Genomic DNA, 24,999 nt, shown 5'->3' on the forward strand with positions numbered 1-24,999 from the left:
AGTTTTACTCCACAGAATGTAATATCACTGTTAAAGTCAAAAAGTCAATTGAAGTAACTTTTATAAAATATTGAGCAGGCACCATGGTTTTCAAAACAAGCACATGATTCAGAAATCTGCCCATCTTTGGTTCTGCAGTGATTGTGTGAACATTTGTACACGCAGTTCCCCAGTGAGGTACTGTCAGGTCAACCTGTACCAAACCCAACCTGAAAAACCAGTTTAATGCAGTCACGATTTAGAGATGCCGGTGTTGGACTGGGGTGTACAAAGTTAAAAATCACATAACACAGGTTATAGTCCAACAGGTTTAACTGGAAGCACTAGCTTTCGAAGCGCTGCTCTTTCACCCGATGGTTGTTGATGAAGGAGCAACCCTCCGAAAGCTAGTGCTTCCAGTTAAACCTGTTGGACTATAACCCAGTTTAATGTAGGCCAATTAACGTATCGCCAACCTTAAGCACCACAATGAAATAAATTCTACCTGGTGACAAAAACAAAATTGGCATTTGCAACGGCCAGTTTTGTGATATTGCTTAAAACGGATCAAAGCCGGCTTCAGTTTGCACCCCCCCCGTCTGTGCCTTTTAGAATCATTTACTCTTCAGTTACGTAGGAAGGAAACATTTCTGCATTCCGCCGACACACAACTTCCCCATAATTTCTCGCCAGTGCTTTGTCGGGTATGGAGTTGGTCCTATCCCCAAAACAGCTGCACAGACAGGAAACCAGCCGTGCTCGCACTACTTGTGTGCACAGGACGAATATAATGCAATTAGCTGCTCCTTGAAACGTGTTTCCTATTCCCTGCAGGACATTTATTGAAGGGGGGAGGGTGGCAGGAGGGTTGGGGAGAGAGGATGGGGGAAAAAAGAAACAAACAAACAATCAGCTTACTGGACAGAAACAAAAGGCTAATAAATCATCTTAGAGCATTACATAAGATCTAGGAGCAGGAGCAGGCCGTCTGGCCCCAGCGAGCCTGCTCCACCACTCAATAAGATCATGGCTGAGCTTTTCATGGACTCAGCTCCACTTCCCAACCTCTCACCATTTCCCTTAATTCCTTTATAGGTCAAAAAAATCTATCTTAGTTTTAAAACCTTTTAAGAAAGTAGTGTCAACTTCTTCACTGGGCAGGGAATTCCATAGATTTACAATCCTCTGGGTGAAGAAGTTCCTTCTCAATTCAGTCTGAACTCTGCCCCCCATAATTTTGAGACTATGCCCTCTTGACTTAGTTTTACCCACGGGTGGAAACATCGTCCCTGCTTCTACCTGTTTTATTCCCTTCATAATTTTATATTCGAAATTCCAACAAATATAATCCCAGTCTGCTCAGTCTCTCCTCATATGCCAACCCCTCAACTCTGGAATCAACCGAGTGAACCTCCTCTGCACCCCCTCCAGAGCCAGTATATCCTTTCTCAAGTAAGGAGATCAAATCTGCACACAGTATTCCAGGTATGGCCTCACTAGCACCATGTACAGCTGCAACATAACCTCCCTGCTTTTAAACTCAACCCCTTTAGCAATGAAGGACAAAATTCCATTTGGCTTCCTAATTACTTGTTGCACCTGCAGACCAACCCTCTGGGATTCATGCACAAGGACATCCAGGTCCCTCTGCATAGCAGCATGCTGCAACTTTTTACCATTCAAGTAATAGTCCATTTTACTGTTACTCCTACCAAAATGGATGACTTCACATTTATTAACATTTTATTCCGTCTGCCAGACCTTTACCCACTCAAAGTATCTGTGTTCCTCTGCAAAGTTTCACAGCCCTCTACATACTTTGCTCTGCCACTCATCTTCTTGTCATGTGCAAACTTTGACACACTGCACGTGGTCCCCAAATCCAAATTATCTGTATAAAATGTGAATAATTGTCGTCCCAACACTGATCCCTGAGGCACACCACTAGTGTCTGATCACCAACCAGAATAGCATTCAATTATCCCTAGTCTTTGCTTCCTGTTAGTCAACCAATCCTCCAGCCACGCTAATACTTCACCCATAATGCCATGCATCTTTATCTTATGCAGCAGCCTCTTGTGCGGCACCTTGCTGAAAGCCTTTTGAAAATCTAGGTACAACACATTACCTTGATCATAATGTCTTCATGGAATTCCAACAGAGAGACAGCTGAACTTGCACATCATAATAAAGACTGTGTGTGAGACACTCATACAGACACACACAAATTGCAAGGGGCTCGTATGATGCACTGGTAGTATCCCAACCTCTAAGCCATAAGGACAGGATTCAAGTCCCATTTGGGCACTGGAAGGAGGAGAAGTGACGGTCTCAGCCCAGTGCGGCAGTGTTCCAGTCAGACAGTCTTGTCCTGGCATGGCAGTCTCATCTCCATATGGAGATCTTCACCTTCCTCTGGCCTAGCAGGCAGTCTCATCCAGGATTGGGCCTCTCAGTCCAATAAGATGGAGTTTTCCAGCCTGGTATTCCAGAGACCCAGCGTGGCAGTCCTGTCCTGGAATAATGGTCTCATCCCAGCTACATCTTCAGGGTATTCCAGTGTTCCTTAATCAGCTTTCTTTGAGTCCCGGAGCAATTATCCGAACTGTGAAGAACTTTGTCTTACTTTTACTTTTATTTATATTATGTATGACTTCTGTCCACAGTGAGACAACTTATAGAACTTCGCACTGTATTTTTCACATAAAAGTACATATGACAATAAATTTCTATTCTATTCCAGACATATAACATCTCTGAACAGATTGATTAGAAAATACATCAAGTTTCAGTTGCAACAACAGGTGTGTTGTAAATATCACTAGATGCCTGTAGTTATGGGCAAATTACTCCTTTTCCCTTGTTTCCACCTCCACCGCACGCATGTGCAGTTCTGTCCAAGTTATGAATTTGACTGTTCAGGAGGCTGGCTGATCTACCTCCAGCCAGTAAAGTCAAGAGACATAGAGATGTACAGTACAGAAATATACTCTTAGGTCCAATTCATCCATGCCGACCAGATATCCTAATCTAATTTAGTCCCATTTGCCAGCACCCGGCCCATATCCCTCTAAATCCTTCATATTCATATACCCATCCAGATGCTTTTTAAATGCTGTAATTGTACCAGCCTCCACCACTTCCTCTGGCAGCTCATTCCATTTATGTATCACCCTCTGTGTGAAAACGTTGCCCCTTAGGTCTCTTTTATATCTTTCCCCTCTCACCTTAAACCTATGCCCTCTTGTTCTGGACTCCCCGACCCAAAGGAAAAGACTTTATCTATTTATCCTATCCACACCCCTCATGATTTTGTAAACCTCTGTAAGGTCACCCCTCAGCCTCTGACGGTCCAGGGAAAACAGCCCCAGCCTGTTCAGCCTCTCCCTATAACTCAAATCCTCCAATCCTGGCAACATCCTTGTAAATCTTTTCTGAACTTTTTCACGTTTCATAACATCTTTCCAATAGGAAGGAGACCAGAATTGCACACAAATTTCCAACTGCGGTCTATGGAACTATACACTTCAACAAGCAGCAGAGACTTGAAAAGATACCAAAGAATGTGAACAAAGAAATGAGCAAAAATTTAAAAAGATAATTTACACTACACTTGTAGTCTCCCAACAACAACTGACATTGATATGATGCCCTTGATCTAACAAAAACACTGCAAAGTGTTTTGGAAGGAGCACTTCTGGAGACAAAATTTGACAGAACACCACAAGGTGATATTGTTGATTAAACAGTGCTTAGTATTAGACAGTCATTACCTGACAGGGTTAACTGGTGTTGTACGATAAGTGCTAACCCTCAAGGTATAAAAGGAGCAATTATGGGAGGAACTAACCTGTGTTCATTTTTTCCTCAGGATCTCTCAAAGTTCACATAGCTAACAGTAATCAGTACTCAATCTCAATTGAGCCAATGTCTCATTAGACTCTGTATTTTAGAGATAAGGAGACTAGCTATCAAGTGCTATGTAACAAACCTATGATTTTTAATCAGGACCAAGCTTACCTCTTGCTGAAGACTGGAGGGTATCCTTGCCCACTTGATATCAATAACTTAGACTAATAAGGTGGCACTGGACGTACCCAAGGCATCGTATCCAAACTGTCAAAAAATGCTTGCTGTGTCATAAGTGTTACATATTTCTTCCAACACCCAATCATAAAATGAGATGTTGGGGAGATGATGGTCTGGTGACATTGTCACTAGAGTGTTAACCCAGAGACTGGGGTAATGTTCTGGGGATTCTGTGTTTGAGTCCTGCCACAACAGATGGAGTTTGAATTCAACACAAATTTGCAATTAAGTGTTTAATTTTTTAAGATTCGATTCCCTACAGTGTGGAAACAGGCCCTTTGGCCCAACAAGTCCACACCGATCCTCTGAAGAGTAACCCACCCAGACCCATTCCCGTACCCTATATTTACCCTTGACTAATGCACCTGACACTATGGGCAATTTAACATGGCCAATTCACCTGACCTGCACATCTTTGGATTATGGGAGGAAACCAGAGCACCCAGAGGAAACCCACACAGACACGGGGAAAACATGCAAACTCCACAGAGAGAGGGAGTTGCCCGAGGCGGGAATCGAAACTGGGTCCCTGGCGCTGTGAGGCAGCAGTATTAACCACTGAGCCACCATGCCATGAATCATCATAATGATGATCATGAAACCATCGTGATTGGTGGGCCTTTAGGGGTGGCCAGTAAAAGTTGACTTAGCTAGCAATACCCAAGAATGAATAAAAAATGTTTAAGAGCTTCTTTTTGTCAATCTACCCAAGTAGTTTTCCTCCACACAGCTGGTCCTGCTCGTCCCAACCTAAAGAGGAAGATGGTAGCAGCAAAATCTACAATATGGTAAGAGTCCAGCTAACTCCTACAATATGATGAACAATAGCAAGAATTCATCATATAAAAGGTAACTTGGTCAATTCTACCATTTTCGCCTCCCTTTCCACTTGCAGGAGGGAACCCTAGCAGCAGGAGGGAGCAAGTTCACAACCTGCCTGGTCTGCTTCTCTCAGCCATATCAAGAATTGCAAATACTGATGCAACCTGAGAGTACTTCCCTGCACTGGGAATAAGAAACTGCTTAGTACAACAAATTTAAAATTCTGGGCTGTGACCGAAAGGTTGGAATCCATGGAGCATCCAAGAGCTGAAGGCTTTCAAAAGGATGGGAAGGGGGGAGTTTGAGGCACAGCTGCCAAAAGGTACTGAAGACGCGGTGGTGGAATAGAATCGGAACCCAGCAGGACCTTCATTACGTTCTAGGCATATTTCAGTGCCCACTGCAAAACACTTTGCAGTGATTATACAGTGTGTAATTTAATATCTACTGTGTTTTAGGCACAGGTGAGAGTTACTGATTCAACCAGAAAAGCACCAACCATTGTCATTGGAGTGCCACCAACAGCACAATGGGCCAAATGGTCTCTTGTTTTTCTCCTGTTTCTACATATCTGGCCTTTTAAGGACACACCTTGCATTTCTACTCTCCAAAACACATGCCGTAAGTCGTGTTATAGGGGAGGTAGCAGCCTAGCAAAATTATCGCTAGTAATTCAGAGATCCCAGTACCGATCTGGGTTTGAATCCTGCCACCACAGATGGTGGAATTTGAAGTCAATAAAAAAATCTGGAATTAAGCGTTTAGTGATGACCATGAAACTGGTGTGGATAATCGGGAAAAATTCATCTGGTTCACTAATGTCCTTTAGGGAAGGAAACTGCTGTCTGGCCTCCATGTGACTCCAGACCCACAGCAATGTGGTTGACTTGTAGCTGCCTACTGGGCAAATAGGGATGGGCAACAGATGCTGACCTAGCCAGTGACACCCTTGTCCCATGAATGAATTATTTTTTTAAAAAAACCTAAACCTAGAGAACCCGTGGTTTGCCTGGTTAGGATTCTGCAAAAGGCGAAGTATGTTGTGCAAACACAATTTGCATCTGCCTTTAAAGGAACGTTCTGGCAGCCAGTCAGTACAATGAAGACCCCACTCCAGGGCCCCTGTGCCGAGATGCTGGTATTTTGTTGCCAGCAAAGCACCAGGCCAGGGGCTCGCTGGAGTCAAGAGTGTGGTGTGCTGGAAAAGCACAGCAGGTCAGGCAGCATCCGAGGAGCAGGAGAGTCAACGTTTCAGGCAAAAGCCCTTCATGAGGGTGTCGCTGGAGTCAGGTGGTCAAGGTCCCAACAACAGTGCCACAGGAATGACAGACCACAACCATTGTCAGACACACAGACAGGGGTTTCCCATTCAACCTGATGGCTTCGCTGGGGTCCGGCCTGTTTCCAGACTGTCTAAGGTACCTCGGACTACTGACTCACCAGTCTACCTCTGCATTGGCCCCTGGTCCCTTGGCAGGGCTTTGATTGAACCCAGAGCATTGGGTGGGCTCCCAACACTCTCAACAGGACACACCCTCCCAGAAGCTTGCTCTTATTTTCACTGGTGACCAGAATGCACTCTGAATCCTCATCAGTTGATGGTAGTTATCTTTTCCCTAGGATTGGGGATTTCAAGACCAGGGGACACATGTTTAAGGTGAAAGGAGAGAGATTTAAAAAAGGCCTATGGAGGCAAACATTTTTACACAGTGGGTGGTCAGTAATTGGAATGAACTTCCTGAGGAAGTGGTGGATGTGGGCACAGTTACAACATTTAAAGGAGATTTGGATGGATACATGAATAGAAAAGGTTTGAAAGGATATGGGCCAGGAGCAGGCAGGTGGGACTAGTTTAGTTTGGGATTATGTTCAGCATGGACTGGTTGGACCGAATAGTCTGTTTCTGTGCTGTATGACTCTAAGACGCTATACAGCCCCATGTGACCAAGCTCAGGAGTACAATCAGCTATGGGTAAAGTCTACTTAGCTTCCTTCATCCCATTTTTCCACAGGGACTATTCTTTATTATCTTGCAGACATAAAAAATGGATTATAAATTGAGTAAAGGCCTTTTAGCTGATTGGCTTCAAAGCATCACAATATCAATCTGAATTCTGGATTTGAATTCCACCTGGACTTTAACTGAAAAAGGTTCAGCAATTTAGAGAATGTGAAGTGTTAGAATCGTCTGAGTTTCAATTCTATTCTTGTGTCATAGCTCTTGGCTAAACATAACCAATCTAGGACAACTGGAAAAAAAAAATGGGATTTGATAACTTACCCTCTGGCCAGTCTCTGCAGTGAGTGAACAAGATGTTAGAAGGCCAAATTTACACATAAAAAATTTTAAAGTAAGAACAATTAACACTCAAATCCCATTTATTTTGCCATGCTTCACTGGGATGGAATTTCCACCAAAGAAAAGAAATCTGCCTTGTCAGCTGTAAGTAAATGGTAGCTCCCACAGTCAATGGCACAACCCAGTCCCAAATAACATTAAAAAGAGCTTCCTTGAAAGTAGAGTCACAGGGAGATAGGATAGAGAAGGTGGCGTTTGGTATGCTTTCCTTTATTGGTCAGTGTGTTGAGTATAGGAGTTGGGAGGTCATGTTGCGGCTGTACAGGACATTCGTTTGGCTACTTTTGGAAAATTGCATGCAATTCTGGTCTCCTTCCTATTGGAAAGATGTTGTGAAACTTGAATGGGTTCAGAAAAGGTTTACAAGGATGTTGTCAGGGTTGGAGGATTTAAGCTACAGGGAGAGGCTGAATAGGCTGGGGCTGTTTTCCCTGGAGCATCGGAGGCTGAGGGGAGACCTTATAGAGGTTTATAAAATCATGAGGGGCATGGATAGGGTAAATAGACAAGGTCTTTTCCCTGGGTTGGGGGAGTCCAGAACTAGAGGGCACAGGTTTAGGGTGAGAAGGAAAAGATTTAAAAGGAACCTGAGGGGCAACTTTTCACACAGAGTGTGGTAAGTGTATGGAGAAAGTGAGGACTGCAGATGCTGGAGATGTGTTGCTGGAAAAGCGCAGCAGGTCAGGCAGCATCCAAGGCGCCTTCTTCAGGAAGGCTCATGCCCGAAACGTCGATTCTTCTGCTCCTTGGATGCTGCCTGACCCGCTGCACTATTCCAGCAACACATTTTCACGTCTGGTAAGTGTATGGAATGAGCTGCCAGAGAACATGGTAGAGGCTGGTACAATTGCAACATTTAAAAGGCTCCCGGATGGGTATATGAATAGGAAGGGTTTAGAAGGATATAGGCCAAGTGCTGGCAAATGGGGCTAGATTAGGTTAGGATATCTGGTCAGCATGGACAAGTTGGACCGAAGGGTCTGTTTCCGTGCCGTACATCTCTATGACTGTGACGTGATTGGCTACAAACAGGTCAAACACCTTAACGAATGTTGACTCATTAAAGAAAGTACAGAAGCAACTGACAACAAAAAACACATCCTGGGAGGTTTCAAATGTCATATCAAGTTACGTGCTTATGAATCTTCCACAATCAGGAATCAGAACAATACTGCATAGATGGAGGCCATTCAGCCCATCAGGTCTGTGTTGATTCTTTGAAAATATTCCATTTTTGATGGTCTGATTGAGGGGAGAACCTCTGTTAAAAAAAGGTTATTTTTCAAATGAAACACATTTCCCTGAAGGTTTTTCAGAGCTAGCATAAGGGTGTTGGAATTTGAAACTGCATCTGAATAGATGCCCCTGACAACGCAGCACTCCCATAGCATTGCACTTAAGTATCAGGCTGAAGAGCCAGCTGTTTAAGACAGGAGGTAGGAAACTCCTTGTTATGCAAATGGAGGCAGAATCCACAAAAAATACCGGATGCAAGCTCAATTCATGTCACAGCAAGATCAAAAACTGTTTTTGTTTGAAACTATCCGGGGTGATTTCAGTATGACAGAATAGGAAAGTCAACATTTTGACTGGTCCCGATGATGGGTCCCAACCCAAAACATCGACTCTCCTGCTCCCCCGATGCTGTCTGACCTGCTGTGCCTTTCCAGCTGCACATTTGATCAACTCTGACTTCCAGCATCTGCAGGCCTTACCATTTCTAGATATGATGGAAGATGGATGGAGAATGGGATCAAGTCAGCCCCGATCTTAGAATCTCTACGGTGCGGAAAACACCCACTGAGACTGCATCAACCCTCCGAAGAGCATCCAAACCCAGTCTACCCCTCCTAACCCCACCTAGCCTGCACATCCCTGAACACTATGGGGCAATTTCCCATGGCAAATCCACCCTAACCTGCACATCTTTGGACTGTGGGGAAAAAACTGGAGCACCCAGAGGAAACCCACTCAGACACGGGGAAAAGGTGAGAACCCCACACAGACAGTCGCCCGAGGGTGGAATCAAACCAGGTCCCAGGTGCTGTGAGGCAGCAGTGCTAACCACTGAGCCACCGTGCCACCCATCAGATTAACAGCAGAACATGAACAAGCAACATGGGTCTCCTCCTTGGTGCATACCCGAGAGTGAAACTGCGCTGTGTACTGGTGTAATCTCCATACTGGGAGAAGAGGGGCTTGAACTAGATACAAATACACATCCATCATTAATTATTTTTTGTGAGTTTCTATTACCTGTTTGTATTTCTAAGCCATTTCCCCAACTGATCATATATTCACTCTGCCAAGAGCTAGAGCTTGAACAAATGACTTCCAGAATCAGAAATTTCTCAGGTTGATAGGCTGCCATAATTATGAATTGCTACAACTGACCAACCGTATGCTTCTAAAATGAGTGCACTTACATGTAATATTACCAGTATTCCATTCTGCACAGCAGGCGAATTGCAAAGTGTCAGAATGAACCTCACAGTGCTCCAGATTCGCAGAAAGATAAATATGATAGGTATGATGGTGAGTTTGCGATCTGCAATTGAAGATCTCGTGTGATGGCTGGAACTGCTGGTGAGGATCGGACGATACTCTGATAAGGCTTCGTGCTGGGAAGAGAAAACAAAAAAGCATACTTAGTCTCACTGAAGGCAAACGCAGCAGGTACTGTGACATTGTCATCAACTCCCTACAGTATGGAAACAGGCCATTTGGCCCAACAAGGCCACAGTGACCCTCCGAAGAGTAACCCACCCAGACCCATTCCCCAACTACTCTACATTTACCCCTAACTAATGCATCTAACCTACACATCCCTGAACACTAGGGGCAATTTAGCATGGCCAATTCATCTAACCTGCACATCTTTGGACTGTGGGAGGAAACTGGAGAACCCAAAGGAAACTCACACAGACACGGGGAGAATCTGCAAACTCCACACAGGCAGTTGCCTGAGGCTGGAATCAAACCCAGGTCTCTAGCGCAGTGAGGCAGCAGTGCTAACCACTGAGCCACCGTACCATGTATCTCCTATTCACAAGCTCAAGAGCAGTTGGAACGTATCAATCCACACTTCCTGCCCAAAGAAAGATTATTCGGTTATTGCCTTGATTTTCCAGCAAATAAACAAGGGCTAACTATCCCTGAACCCACCTTCAGCTGGCTGGCAGAATGCTTGGCCAAAACATTAGGCTTTGTAGAAAACCAAAAACTAATATTCACCCAGACATTTTCGTGACTCAGTATTAACTACCATTCCCAGTGGTCATTGAGAATTTGGTGATGAGTTGCCTTCTTGAACCACTGCAGTCCGTGTGCTGTAGGTAGACCCACATTCTGCAAAATGCAGGGTTTTTGAGTTCTGACGCTGCACAGTGAAGGAACATCAATATAGTTCCAGGACAGCAGGGTTTGTGGCACTTAAAGGTGAAGTTGAAGGTTGTGTTCCAAATTAACTAGTTAAATTGCAAATTAATTTTTTAAAAAACGAGTTCAGAATCAAAGTGGTTTTATTGCAAACAAGCCTGCAAATTAATCGGCACTTCACTGCCAGAATGGAGTAATTTGCAGGCTGTGGGGAAAGTGCACATCAACAGCTTAGATTAGGAGCCTTTTGTGCCTGCTCTGTCATTTTGATCAGACCTTAACACTGCTTTATTCTACAATTGATATTTATATAAACATCCAGCGCAAAATAGCAGACGATGACTCATCCTTCCCAGATCATCTCAATGCCGTCTATGCTCGCTTTGAGCAGAATCTCGGCGGAGAGATAACACTTATTCCGACAAGTCCTAACGAACCTATCCCAACAGCCATTGCCTCAGAGGTCAGGTTAGTTTTCTTTCATGTGAATCCAAGGAAAGCGATGGGACCAGACAGAGTACCAGGTCGTGCACTCAGGGCATGTGCAGATCAACTGACAGAGGTCTTCTCAGATATCTTCAACCTCTCCCTGCAGCAGGCTACTGTCCCTGCCTGTTTCAAGAGGGCCAACATCATCCCTGTGCCTAAGAAGGCCCATGGAGCATGTCCCAATGACTACCGCCCAGTGGCCCTGACTTCATGGTCATGAAGTGCTTTGAAAGGCTGGTCATGGCAGTAATCAACTCCAGCCTCCCCACTACTCTTGACCCACTCCAATTTGCTTATCAGACCAACAGATCCATGTTAGATGCCAGATCACTTGCCCTTCACTCCTCCCTGGAACATCTTGACAGCAAGAACAGCTATGTTAGAATCCTACTCATTGACTACAGTCCAGCTTTCAACACTATTCTCCCCTTGAGACTGATTACTAAACTTCGTGATCTCGGACTAAGCCCCACTCTCTGCAACTGGATCCTCAGTTTCCTGACCCACAGGCAACAATCAGTGAAGATTGGTGACAATATTTCATCCTCACTAACACTCAACACTGGAGCTGTCCGGGGGTGCGTACTCAGTCCCCTACTGTACTCACTGTATACCTATGACTGTGTCACCAAATACCAGACTAATGCCATTTACAAGTCACTGATGACACCACCATAGTTGGTCGAATCTCAGATGACAACAAAATAGACTACAGACGGGAGGTAGAAGACCTGGAAAAAATGGTGCACTGAGAACAACCTAGTTCTCTTTACCAACCTCCCATCTATAGAATCCATCTACCAGGCCCGCTGTCAAGGAAAGGCTGCCAGCATTCTGAAAAATCCATCCCACCCTGGCAATGTTTTACTACAACCTCTACCATGGGGGAGAAGGTACAGAAGCCTCAACACATGTACCAGCCGGTTTTGAAACAGTTTCTACCCTACTGTTGTTAGAATACTGAACTCTTCACATTCGCCTGTACCTGTGTTTTTGTTTCTGCTGCTGTTTACCTATTATTTACTATCTATGTTACTTATCTCTGATCTGTCTGTATTGCTCGCAAGATGAAAGTTTTTCACTGTGTACCAGTACACCTGACAATAAACTCAATTCAATTCAATCCTTGAAGTCCCAAAATATCTCACAGGAGTCCTTTCCAAATGTGACGCTAAGCCACTGGAGGAGGCTTTGCAACACACTAGCAAAATCTTTACCAAAGAAGTTTGTTTTAAGCTACATTTCCAAAAGAAGAGACAGAGAGTGTGAGAGAGTGCAGAAAGGTTAAGGAAGAGAATTCAATTCTCTCATAAAATATTGACTCTCTACTTACCCTACTCACCGGTTAGAAAATAAATAAATACAGAATGAAAATCGCTCTTGTACTTCTGATGACATTCCAATTACTAGTTACTCAAGAAGCTACCAGATTCCAGGCATAACATGCTGTACTCATAATCACATTGCCAGCGGCTATTTTAACAACAGTTGCAAGATTTAGTAATTAAGCACAGAGAAAATGTTGTGCTACAGCAAAAACTGATCTTTTAAAGTCCACAATAGGAGTTGAGTGGCTTGAAATATTCTGGAATCTGATGCTATCCCCAGAATTATAGAGTGCTTCCACCTAATTGTTGTCCACCGTTTATCTAACATTTGCCTGTTTGGACAGGAGGATGAACATTTGGCTGCGTTACACACCTGGTAATATACTCAAATAGAACACAAATCGCAGAAACTTACAGCTCAAAATGAGACGGCCATTCAGCCCTTCAGCTCATACTGGATCTTTGAGACACTTGACATAGTTAGGCCTCGTGAGTTTATCCATAACCTTAACAGCTCCTTGTCTAGAATGTGCACTCCTTGCCCTTTTGGGGAATGGTTACCTCAGAGGGTGGGTACCTGGTTAGGTGCCCAGCCAAAGGAGTCACAGTGTTTAATGGAGGAGGGAGGAAGGTTTGTTCTAAGGCAAGCCACGGTTCATCCAGTTCACTGATTGAAAATGCTCTGCTCTACCCTTGGCTTTGAACAAGAACAAAGACCAGGCCCTTTGGCCCACTAAGACTGTGCCAACACAACGCAGTTCTAAACGGAAAACCTTTTCCCTTAATTCTCAATTCCATCCCTATTCATGTATCTGTCAACATTCCTTTTAAATGCTGCTACAGTATCTGCCTCCACCAGCTCCTCTGGCAGCGCATTCCAGGCACTTCCCACCCTCTGTTGTAAAAGACTTGCCTCTCATCTCCTTTAAACATACTCTCTGTTAATTGAAACCCAAGCTCCCAGAGTTGACATTTCTACCCTGGGGAAATTGAAAAAAAGACTCTGACTATCCATTCTGTCCATCCCTCTCATAATTTTGTAAACTTCTATCATCCTTCAAAGTTCAAGTGAAAACAAACCAAGTTTGCCCAATCTCTTCTCATAGCTGATACCCTCCAAACAGGTGACGACCTGGTAAACCGTTCCTGTACCTTCTCCAAAGCCTCTCCATCCTTCCTATAGTGTGGCAACCAAAACTGTACAACCAACTGAGGCCTAACTAAAGTTCTATGCAGTTGAACAGTGACTTGTCAGTTTTTATACTGTGTGTCCTGATTGATGAAGGCAAGCATGCCATATGTCTTCTTGGCCACTGTATCCACTTTCAGGGAATTGTGAGTCTACATGCCTAGCTCACTCTGTCTGTTGATACTACTAAGGGTTCTGCCATTTACTTCCCTCCTGCATTAGATCTTCAAATATACACCGATAAAGTATTTACTCATGTTAAAGAAATGTATTCCCTTCCGTACTAAACCACTCAATGCCCAACAAGATATAAGTCTTGGAAGGAGTGTTAACCAAGACTTGATTGAGCATACATGGATCCATACAGATGGCAAATTCATTTGACAAGATAAAATAAAAAAATTATAGATTCCTAGATTCTAATGACCTGAAGGGACATGGGAAAAGTGCAAGAAAATGGCGTTGAAGAAGGAGACCAGTCAGAATTTAGAACGGTGAAGCAGGTTTGAAGTGTTGAAAGGATTTTCCCAGGCACCTATGGTGTTGCAAAGAGCATGTCACAGGTTCTAAGGTAATAGGTCCATTCCTTCCACAAATTACACATGGACTGCAGCCAATCTAGGCACCAGCTCACCATCTCTTTCACAAGGGCAATGAGCAGTGGGTGATAAATGTTGGCCTCACCAGCGATGCTCATCTCGAATGAACAAATGAAAAACATTAGAGAAAGCAACTGAACATATACCTGTATAAAAGGAGAAAGTGTGGACTGCAGATGCTGGAGATCAGAGTCAAGAGTGTGGTGCTGGAAAAGCTCATCAGGTCAGGCAGCATCTGTACAGAGAAATCAGAGTTAACCTTTTTAGGTCCGGTGACCCTTCCTCAGAATGGAGGAAGTTCTGAGGAAGGGTCACACGACCCAAAATGTTAACTTTGGTTTCTCTTCACAGGTGCTGCCAGACCCGATGAGCTTTTCCGGGAGAAAATGAGGACTGCGGATGCTGGAGATCAGAGTCAAGAGTGTGGTGCTGGAAAAACACAGCCGGTCAGGCAGCATCTGAGAAGCGGGAGAGTCAACATTTCGAGTATAAGGGCTGATGAAGAGCAGCACAGAAGAATGAAAATGAGGACTGCGGATGCTGGAGATCAGAGTCAAGAGTGTGGTGCTGGAAAAGCACAGCAGGTCAGGCAGCATCTGAGAAGCGGGAGAATCAACATTTCGAGTATAAGGGCTGATGAAGAGCAGCACAGAAGAATAGCACAGGATGAGAAAAATGTCACATGCCTGGTGTGTAGTGGTAATGGCACTTGTCTAGTAATCCAGAGGCTGAGGTTAATGCTCTAAGGATACAGGTTCAAATCCTGCAGCAGTTGGTGGAATGTTAACTCAATTAACCCTTGGTAGCCATGTCACTAATGACTTTGAGGGAAGGAAATTTTATATCTTCAGCAGACCTGGCCTACATGGGACTGCGGATCCACACACACAGAGCCATGTGCCCTCCAAATTGGCCTGGTCAAATCATGCAGTTGTACCAAATACGACAGATATGCCGCACCATCACCTTTTCAGGGGCAATTAGGGACAGGGCGACAAATGATGGCCTTGCCTGTGATGTTCAGCTCTCACTGGGTGGGTAGGGGTCGAGGCACCAGGAACAGAGCAGAAAATGACTCATAATCATTGTTAGTATGGAAAGATATTTTATATTGCGGTAATTGTAGAGACAACAAGGAAATAAGAATGCTCTACAGCCATGCTTTGTTTCATCTCGTGGGAGAGAATACCTCTCAGGATTATCCATGATGCTGATTTTTAAAAAAAAGTCTAAGAATGAATCTGCCACTGCCTTTGAACTGTTTCATAAATGTTTAAGAGGGCAGGCAAGTATCTAAAGCAAAAACCAAAAGAATTGCTGATGCTGTAAGTCAGGAACAAAAACCCAAAGTTGCTGGAAAAGCTCATCAGGTCAGGCAGCATCTGTGCAGAGAAATCAGAGTTAACCTTTTTAGGTCCGGTGACCCTTCCTCAGAATGGAGGAAGTTCTGAGGAAGGGTCACACGACCCGAAACGTTAACTTTGATTTCTCTTCACAGGTGCTGCCAGACCCGATGAGCTTTTCCGGGAGAAAGTGGATGCTGGAGATCAGAGTCAAAAAGTGCGTCGCTGGAAAAACACAGCCGGTCAGGCAGCATCCGAGCAGCAGGAGAGTCGATGTTTCTGGCATAAGCCCTTCATCAGAAAGCTTTTGATGGCCATTCTCCTTGTGCCAAACAGGTCTCCTTGTGCCAAATTTTGCTTGGCAACAAGTGGCTTTGTTTTTCATCAGGAAGAGCTGACGCTTGAAGTGTCGACTCTACTGTTCCCCGGATGCTGTCTGACTGGCTGTGCTTTCCCAGTGCCAAACTTTTCAACTGCTGAGCTTTTCCAGCAACCTCTGTTTTTGTTCACGTATCTAAAGCAACTAGTCTTCGGCACCAAATCCATGAATAATGAAGGCGAGACCACACTGGGAAAGCAAAAAAAAAAGGATCAGATGGTCTCATGTCACTAAACTAATGTGCCAACACCATCCTTGTGGCCTAGAGAAGGGTTGGTAGGGGGTGGGTGGGGGGAGGGGAGGTTTAACATAATGGCTTTGAATTAAACACTCCCAGTACAAATTCTATTTATAGTGCGTCCCACAGGCATGCGAAACAGTTTGCCTCCCCCTTTGACTGGCTGGGAGCCTCAGCATGAACGCGGCATTGTTCACCAAGCCACAGGGAAGGATTATCAGGGAGATGTTGCTGCAATCTTTCAGACGCGAAAAGAAAGGATTAACACGTTGTGGGTAAAATTTGAAAATAAAATGCTTTACATTAGCTTTGCTTTAATCAGGTCATTCTTCACTTTAAAGGAAAAGGGAAAATCTAATATGGAATGTGCCTAATTCTGTCTAAGCCTTGAGGATTAGATTAGAAATTGTAAATAACTGGCATGGGACAGGGACAAATACACTTTCAGGGACACATGACAACTCAGATGGTTTAAAGGGACACTACTGCGACAGACAGTCTTTGTTTCCTAGTCCTGGCATTTGGGTCGTAATGTTTTAATTCACACAGAGTGAGATTCAATGGAAAAGTTTTAGTTCACAGAGAAAGTCATTTAATGGACTAAACTGGAAGGATACCATGGTTATGACGGAGAGAAGGGAGGTGGTGTGTGGAAGAGGAGGGGGGGATAAAAAGAGGTGAGATCCAGTTTGTCTGCCCTCAGTTATTTCAGCTGAGTCAGCATTTCTATCAATAATTGGTTAGTTCAACCAGCGGCAGTAATTATCGCCATTTTGTTTCAGTGCAACCACTGTGGCACGGTGGCTTAGTGATTAGCACTGTTGCCTTACAGCACCAGGGACCCAGATTCAATTCCAGCCTTGGGTGACTGTGTGTGACTGCATGGGTTTCCTCCAGGCCTCTGGTTTCCACCCACAGTCCAAACATGTACAGGTTAGGTGAACTGGCCATGCCCATGGTGTCCAGGGATGTGGAGGTTAGGTGCATTAGTCAGGGGAAATATAGAGTAATGGAGTCGGTCTGGGTGGGTTACTCTTCGGAGAGCCGGTGTGGACTTGTTGGGCCGAAGGACCCGTTTCCACACTGTAGGAATTTTATGACCCACGTGCTTGGAACAGTGTGCTGAAAAAAAAACCTCTGCAGCTATCCAAGAGGCAAATTGAGGAGGAATAGAGGAAGGTGAAGAGAACTGTTGCTTACTCACACTTAGTGACCCCTAGAGGTTCAGGTGGTTCCTCTGGCCTAAGCACCATCATTTCAGAGCATGCTTCATGGGTGAAGCCCGTGCCCACCAGGACCTTCAGGTCCCTATCAGCAAGGCAGTGTGCCAAGTTCCCTCTGTCTGGGGGAAATTGATATGAACTGCACAGAGCAGCTGCACACTGCCAGGGATTGAGCAGGAGCACAGTTAGGATCTAAAGAGGGAGTCGATGTCTGGGATCCTGGAAACAGCCACAGTGCATGATACTTCTACTGGTGGTGGAATGGGAGAACGCACTGAGGTTTGGGGTGGCACGATAGCTCAGTGGTTAGCACTGCTGCCTCACAGTACCAGGGTCCTGGGTTCGATTCCAACCTCAGGTGACTGTCTGTCTGGAGTTTGCACATTCTCCTGGTGTCTGCGTGGGTTTCCTCCGGGTGCTCCGGTTTCCTCACACAGTCCAAAGATGTGCAGGACAGGTGAATTAGCCATGCTTAAATTGTCAATTAGGTTCATTAGTTAGAGGGGAAAAGGTGTTTGGGTGGGTTACTCTTCGGAGGGTCGGTGTGTACCTGTTGGACCGAAGGGCCTGTTTCCACACTGTAGGGAATCTAATCTAATCTTTGCTCTGGACACCCTTACAAGTTGCATCCACTTGTTCCTCCTCTCCCACTGTCAACAGCATAAAACCCATCAGTGGTGTGTGGGGCATAGGTAATGAGGTGAGCTTAGGTAGGAGAGACGGAGAAAACATACCTGGCCCGTATGGACAAACTCTCCATTAAAATCACCAAAAATGACAAAGCCATTCATTCATTCATGGGATGTGGGCATCACTGGCTACACCAGCATTTATTGCCCATCCCTAATTGCTCAGAGGGCAGTTGAGTCAACCACATTGCTGTGAGTCTGGAGTCACATGGAGGCATGGCCGGGTAAAGATGGCAGTTTCCTTCCCTAAAGGACAGGAGTGAATCAAATGGGTTTTTTCTGACAAGGCTCAGCCCTAAGTTTTGATATAGAAGGGTAATTTCTCTGGATTTGAATCACTGTAATATTACGGTGATGGACAGTTTGTTTTGCTGTGTGTTTTAAGATCTTTCGACATGTGTTCCATATTTAGCTAGCTTGATTTAAGACCATAAGACATAGGAGTGGAAGTAAGGCCATTCGGCCCATCGAGTCCCCTCCGCCGTTCAATCATATTGTGTAAAAACCTTCTGGTTTACTGTTAAAGGAAACTTCGGGGTATGTTAGTGGCTGCTGGGCTCTCCGGCCTCTCAGTTACATTCTCAGTGGATTGATATTTATGGGGATGAATTAGATTTTTTTGCATCAGTCTCTTCAAGCATTTTTATATGGAGAAGGGGAAACAAATGAATTCTGAATCAGTCAGTTCCCTCTGCATAATTGATCATTCCACATCATTGCTGTTTGTCAATTCTGAAAGGCTACAGCATTGAAGGGTATAGGCTTCAGTGGAACAAACCACTATCTCCTATTCACACCCACTTTACATCTCTATCATTCCTTTACCATTCCCTTTTGTCTTTTGCTCTGGGCCCCCTTACAATCTGCATCCATTCATTCCTCCTCCCCCACTGTCAACAGCATAACACCCATCATTTTCCACCCTTTCAGTCCTGAAGAAGTCATACCAGACTCAAGCCATTACCTCAGATTTTCTCTCTCTTTCTCTCTCCAGATTCTGCCAGACATGCTGAGTTTCTCCGTTTTGACTAAAGCATTAGTTTTGGTTCCAAATACATAACTGATGGCTTTTGAGAGTCCCAAATTAATCTGTGGTACAGGCCTAACTCTTAAACACACGGGTGCCAACATCACTTTCATAAACAGAAACCTTGCTTGGATCTTGATGAATGCTGTGGGTGGCAACTATTAAATATTTACCCTGTCCACCTTTCCCAGTCTGGCCTATATGTGACTCCAGATCCACAGCAATGCAGCTGGCTTTTCAGTTTCAATTTTCTCTTTTTAATAAAGATCTGAAATGGTTCAATTTGAAATTAAATTAATTCTTTGAGAGAAAAATAAAACATTTTATTTAATAGCAATAAAGATACTTGACTCTTAACTGTCCTCCGTGCATCTGCATGGGTTTCCTCTGGGTGCTCGGGTTTCCTCCCACAGTCCAAAGGTGTGCAGGTCAGGTGGATTGGCCATGCTAAATTGCCCACAGTGCCTGGGGCTGTGCAAGTTAGGTGGGTTAGTCATGGGGAATGGCAGGGTTACAGGGATAGTGTAGGGGGCTAGGGTCTGGGTGGGATCCTCTTCAGAGGGTCGGTATGGACTTGATGGACTCAGCAGCCTGCTTCCACACTGTAGGGATTCTACTCTGCTATGAATTAGGAATGGGCAATAAATGCAGGCGTAGCCAGCAACGTCCACATCTGGTAAATGAATAAAAATAAACTGTGCTTTCCCTGAAATCCCCTATACTCCTTTACAGGAGCAAAATCATGTTTGCTTCTACTTCCAAGATCTCCTCCAAAATTGCCCTGAGACAACTATCAGCCTCTCACCTTTCGATGCTAAATCAATCCTCAATTATTCTAAACCAAAATAAAATCTTTGTCTACATTTCAGTGAATGACCACCATGTTAAACATTAAAAAAAAACAAAATCTAGCAAGCTTGTTTCATTCCGGGATCTGCCTGATGGGATCATAACAGCATAATGATTACAGTCACAATATACAAACATCCCAAAAATGTGACACTTCACATGAGATTACCCAAATGCCAGTTAAAGCCATTACCCAAGCGCCAGTTAAAACTCTTGTACACATTATTTTTATCATTCCAAACCCAATCACCAAAATCTTTTCTCACAATATCCTGTAACTGTCACAGGGAGACTGAAAAGTGTAGACCTTCAAATAGAAGCAGCAGGATATTGGTACTGCCTGTCAAGCAATAATCAGGCTTGTAGAGATTCTTCAGGCCTCATTTGAGTGAGCCCTGTCTCTGCCTGCAGTACCAGGGATGGACAAAGTTAAAACTCACACAACACCAGGTTATAGTCCAACAGGTTTATTTGGAAGCACTAGCTTTCCGAGCTCTGCTCCTTCATCGGATAACTAGTGAAGGAACAGTGCGCTGAAAGCTGGTGCTTCCAAACCTATTGGACCATAACTTGGTGTCATGTGATTTTTAACTCTGTTACACATGGACTAAGCAACAATGCTGAATAAACATTGAACTGAACAGCAGATTCTCATTACAGAGCTCTCCTGAGGCTGTTCTGAGGCATTCCTCAAAATGTTTCAGATTGAATTGGATTAGTTTTATTGTTGCAGCGAAAAGTTTACAAGGCACCACCTTAGGTACAAGGTACTAGATTCTTCAGTACAAGTTCTTAGGGGAAAAAAATTAAAGAAATAAAATGTCAAGCATTACAGATCACAGGAATAAGTTAGAAAATAGAAAAATGAAGAAAAGTTCAGCCCAACAGTCCTTCCAACCCAGTCCATGGTGGCATCTCATCTCCAGTCCGTGCCAGGCTTCACCTGGAGGCTGGGATGCCGCTCTAGAATCACCTCAAGGCCAGGTTTTTTTTGGGAGGCGGGGGTGCTTGCAAACACCTATTATCTTACAGGACAGGAGGCCATTTGATCCACTCCGATTGTACAAGTCCCTGAAGAATTTGTTTAATTAATCCCCTTCGCCATACCTATCCCACCTCTACAATTTTCCTCATTCCTTTTACTTTGCAAATTATTCAGTTTGTTGGTAGCATCCTTTATGACAGTGGTACTACAGACCATAACTCATTGCATTATAAACTTCTCATTTTCCCCTTGAATCCATTGCCAATTGTCTTAAAATTTATAATGCAATTATCTTATTCATTAGATCCTTACCTGCAGATATTCTTGAACTTTATTTAGAAGTCACTCGCTGTTTGACTGAACTCTGCTGTCAACCAGCAGGGTACGTAATTGAGATTGTAACTTGTTGGAATAATTACCGGTGTTGCCTCTCCTTAAAACTTATGGTGTAGCCTCAGTATACCCCAACAATATCTCACTTTCCTCCTGCCCAAGACAGTCTTCCTGTGCAGGGCAAAGGAGTTCTGGATAGAACAAAGTTTCCTCTCAAATCCAGGTATGAAAACAAAGTACATAATTGCAAATAACTTCAAATCTTATACAAATGTTTAACTGAAACAAAACAAAACATGCAAATGCAAGATATCAATTTAGGCAAAACTTCAATTAAGAATGCACGAGACACATCCACTCACCAAACGAGCACCCAGGAAAAGTACCAAAATATTGACTGAAACAGGAATTAAAACCTTGGGAAAGAAAATTTAGAAATTATGTGTGTCGATCGTTGAAGGTAACAGGATAGTGGAGAGAGAAGCAGGTCAAAAATGCAGTGTCCCTGGCTTTGTTCATAGGGGTATAGAGTATAAGAACAACGAGATGACATTGAACTTGTGCAAGATACTGTTTAGACTTCAGCTAGTGTACAGTGCAGAGTTCTGGGTGCCTCATTTTAGCAAAGATGTGAACACACTGAGTGAGTGCAGAAGTGATTCACAAGAATGGTTCCGGGAATGAGAAACGTCAATAATGAGGATAGATTGAAGACATTGGAACTGTTCTCCTTGAAGAGAAGGTGACAGAGATCTGATAGTGGATTACAAAACCATAAGCGGGCTGGACAGGGTAAATAGGGGGAAGTTGCTCCCACTCAAAGGAAGAAGAACAAGAGGGTGGGGATTAGAAATTATGTTCAAAGGAAGCAATGGTGAGGTGAAAAAAACTTTTCATTCTGAAAGTGGTTTGGGTATGGAAGGCACTGCCTGGAAGGAGGCAGGTTCAACGATGGCATTCGAGAGTGTATTTGGAGAGAAATAATGTGGAAAAAGACAGGAGATTGACAAGAAATGATGTTGCTTTTATAAAGAGACAGTGCAGGCATTACGGGCTGAATGGCTTCCTGCACTGTACCTTTTCACACAATCGTTAAGTGGATTGGAGACCAACCAGCAAACATTTCTGAAGCAGCTGATAATAGTTGATATATATCACCTTTAGGTGGTTGGTTGGTAAGCCTTCTAGGCTCTAGAGTCTCCTGTGACACAGTGATAGTGTCCCTACCTCTGAAGCAGAAGATCTGGGTTCAAATCCCACCTTTTCCTGAGATGTCTCATCGTATTGCTGAAAAAGGTAAGTTACAAATCTCTCTAGTTAGGCTCTCATTTCTCCCAAATTAATTGCATAACTGAGCTTCTATCAGTAGCTGGGACAAGAAATTCAATCTTCACAAACTCTGATCTTTAGAAGTCAGATCTGCCTGTGTCTCCGCACAGTGCTATAGCAAAACCTCCCCTTACCGCTTTGTAGATGTGCTTCTTAATGAGGATGTAAAGAGTTGGCAGGGTGATGTAAGCTATAAATTCCCAAATTTTGCCTGTTAGCAGCATCCACAAGACGTGATCTTCTGCCTGGATACTGACCCAGCACCAGCCCACTGACACGTCTGATGCATCGTAGCCGATCTTCTGCAGGCTGACAGCAGCCACAGTGATGAGGAGAGGCACGAGCCAACTGCAAAACAAAGAGATTGTCTTTCATTAGTAACGCCGGCAAATCCTTTCTTCAACTCATTCACTGGCTTAAGAGATAGTACAACAATAACCTAATAATCCATGGTGAGAGGAGGGCCCAGCACTGATGTGGGGCAAGACATGATCTGGACTGCACTGAATTAACCAGCACAACACAGACAGTCCTGTCTGTTGTTTGAAAGGAGAGGTTTTATGAGATACGGCATACTTGCACTGTTATGGAACACATCAACATGGTAGTAACTCCCGGCAAATATCCAGATAACAAGCCAGACTTTTAGCATAATTCTTGCAGTTCCAGGAATACATTTTTCGGGAGGAATTCTTTATTAGTTTGCAAAACACAGCTGACTCAAACCAGAACGTGTATACTGCTTGCTGTACACCTTATTACACTCTAGCAGGTAGAGGTGGCCTAATGCTATTATTGCTAAAACAGTCCAGAGACCCAGCTAATGTTCTGAAAAGGCAGGTTAAAATCCTGCTGTAGCAGATGGTGGAATCAGAATTCAATAAAAGTCTCCAGTCAAGAGTTCAATATTGACTTTCAGGGAAAACCCATCTGGCTCCCTTTAGTGAAGGAAACTGCCAACTCTGTGTGGTCTGGCTTACACGTGACTCCAGACCCAGCCATTTGGTAAATTCTTAAGTGCCCTTTGGCTGACTAATGGGAATAGATTTATTTAGGATATCTGCGTTTGGACAATTAGGAATGGGGGATAAATGCTAGCCCAGCCAAATCCCTCTGAAGGAATAAAGGAAACTGAGCAAGCAGGGTTAGCTTACACAATAAACATTTAAGCCATTTTCTAAAAATACTGCTGAATTAACTCCAAGGCAGCTGGTTTCAAGTCACCCTTTACTTACACATGCATAGCACATGATTGACCTAGCTAGCTCAGAGCAGAACCCCTGACATTCCTGTTTACATCTGTCAGCCAGGGCTCCCTGATGGGACCAGCTTAACAGCCCCAATCAGAGAACTCATTCTAGGAGGACCACCTGGCTGACCTCATTACAATCACTACAGCTGCAAGTGTTGAGAGAAGGCACGTACACAGCGCACAGACAGAAAGTGGACTTATTTGTAAAATTGTCACAATCCCACTGGACTGGAGCTCCTCTCATTAGACAGAGATGACTAATGAGTCACCAAATCTCTGCAGAGGGGAGTAAAGACTGAGCATTTTGAGTTTGAATACAAGGATGTTGTCAGGGTTGAGGGGTTTGGAATTCCAAAACTAGAGGGCATAGGTTAAGGGTGCGAGGGGAAAGATTTAAAAGGGCAACTTTTTCCACAGAGGGTGGTGTGTGCATGGAATGAGCTGCCAGAGGAGGTGGTGGATGCTGGTACAATTACAACATTTAAAAGGCATCTGGATGGGTATATGAATAGGAAAGGTTTAGAGGTATATGGGCCAAATGCTGGCAAATGGGATTAGATTTATTTAGGATGGTCAGCGTGGATGAGCTGGACTGAAGGCTCCATTCCTATGCTGTACATCTCTATGATTCACAGAAACCTACTCACTTGTCCTGTATGAGAGTCAGGAAAGGCTTGAAATGTTTAATGAATAATCGACAAATTCTACTTCGAGACCTCGAAAATGGAAAAATCTGATCCCTGAGTGTTGCTGGTACCAGCTACTGAAGCAAAGAACAACTCATTTAGCAACATGTGAAAATTTGTGAAATTTCTACAAACAAAACCTTACAAGTGGGATTGGGTATAAGTGTGGCTCAGTTGTGAAGTGAATACCATGTGCATCACAGAACGAAATAAGAAATAATTCATGTAGCACTAATCGAGATCCACAGCAAATGAAGTACCAGTGCAGTCAATGTTGTAATGTAGGAATTAAAGCGGTCAATTACAACACCCCAAATTCCTACATACCATCACATTATTAATAACTAAATGAGCTGTTTCTGAGATGCTGGTTTAGGGTTAAATATTGCCCATGCAACTGAGAAAATACCCTACAGCAATCTGGTGCATTCCAC

General features: G+C 44.0%; 1 protein-coding gene across 2 annotated transcripts in view; it reads right to left on the minus strand.

Moving 5' to 3' along the window:
* Nucleotides 1–362: 362 nt before the first annotated feature.
* The window catches only part of gpr157 (G protein-coupled receptor 157), a 28,438-nt gene continuing 3,801 nt past the window's right edge, over nucleotides 363–24,999 (minus strand). The window contains exons 2-4 of one of the 2 annotated variants that reach the window (XM_043676172.1): nucleotides 22,885–22,975; nucleotides 9,676–9,870; nucleotides 363–807 (exon numbers count right to left, since the gene is read on the minus strand). In XM_043676172.1, the coding sequence (XP_043532107.1) occupies nucleotides 598–807; nucleotides 9,676–9,870; nucleotides 22,885–22,975 (496 nt within the window). In that variant the 3' untranslated portion in view covers nucleotides 363–597. Of the gene's footprint in view, nucleotides 808–9,675; nucleotides 9,871–22,761; nucleotides 22,976–24,999 lie in introns of both variants that reach the window. The other variant, XM_043676171.1, reaches the window with a different exon arrangement.

The sequence above is a fragment of the Chiloscyllium plagiosum genome, chromosome 34 (assembly GCF_004010195.1).
Source record: "Chiloscyllium plagiosum isolate BGI_BamShark_2017 chromosome 34, ASM401019v2, whole genome shotgun sequence".
Classification (NCBI taxonomy): domain Eukaryota; kingdom Metazoa; phylum Chordata; class Chondrichthyes; order Orectolobiformes; family Hemiscylliidae; genus Chiloscyllium; species Chiloscyllium plagiosum.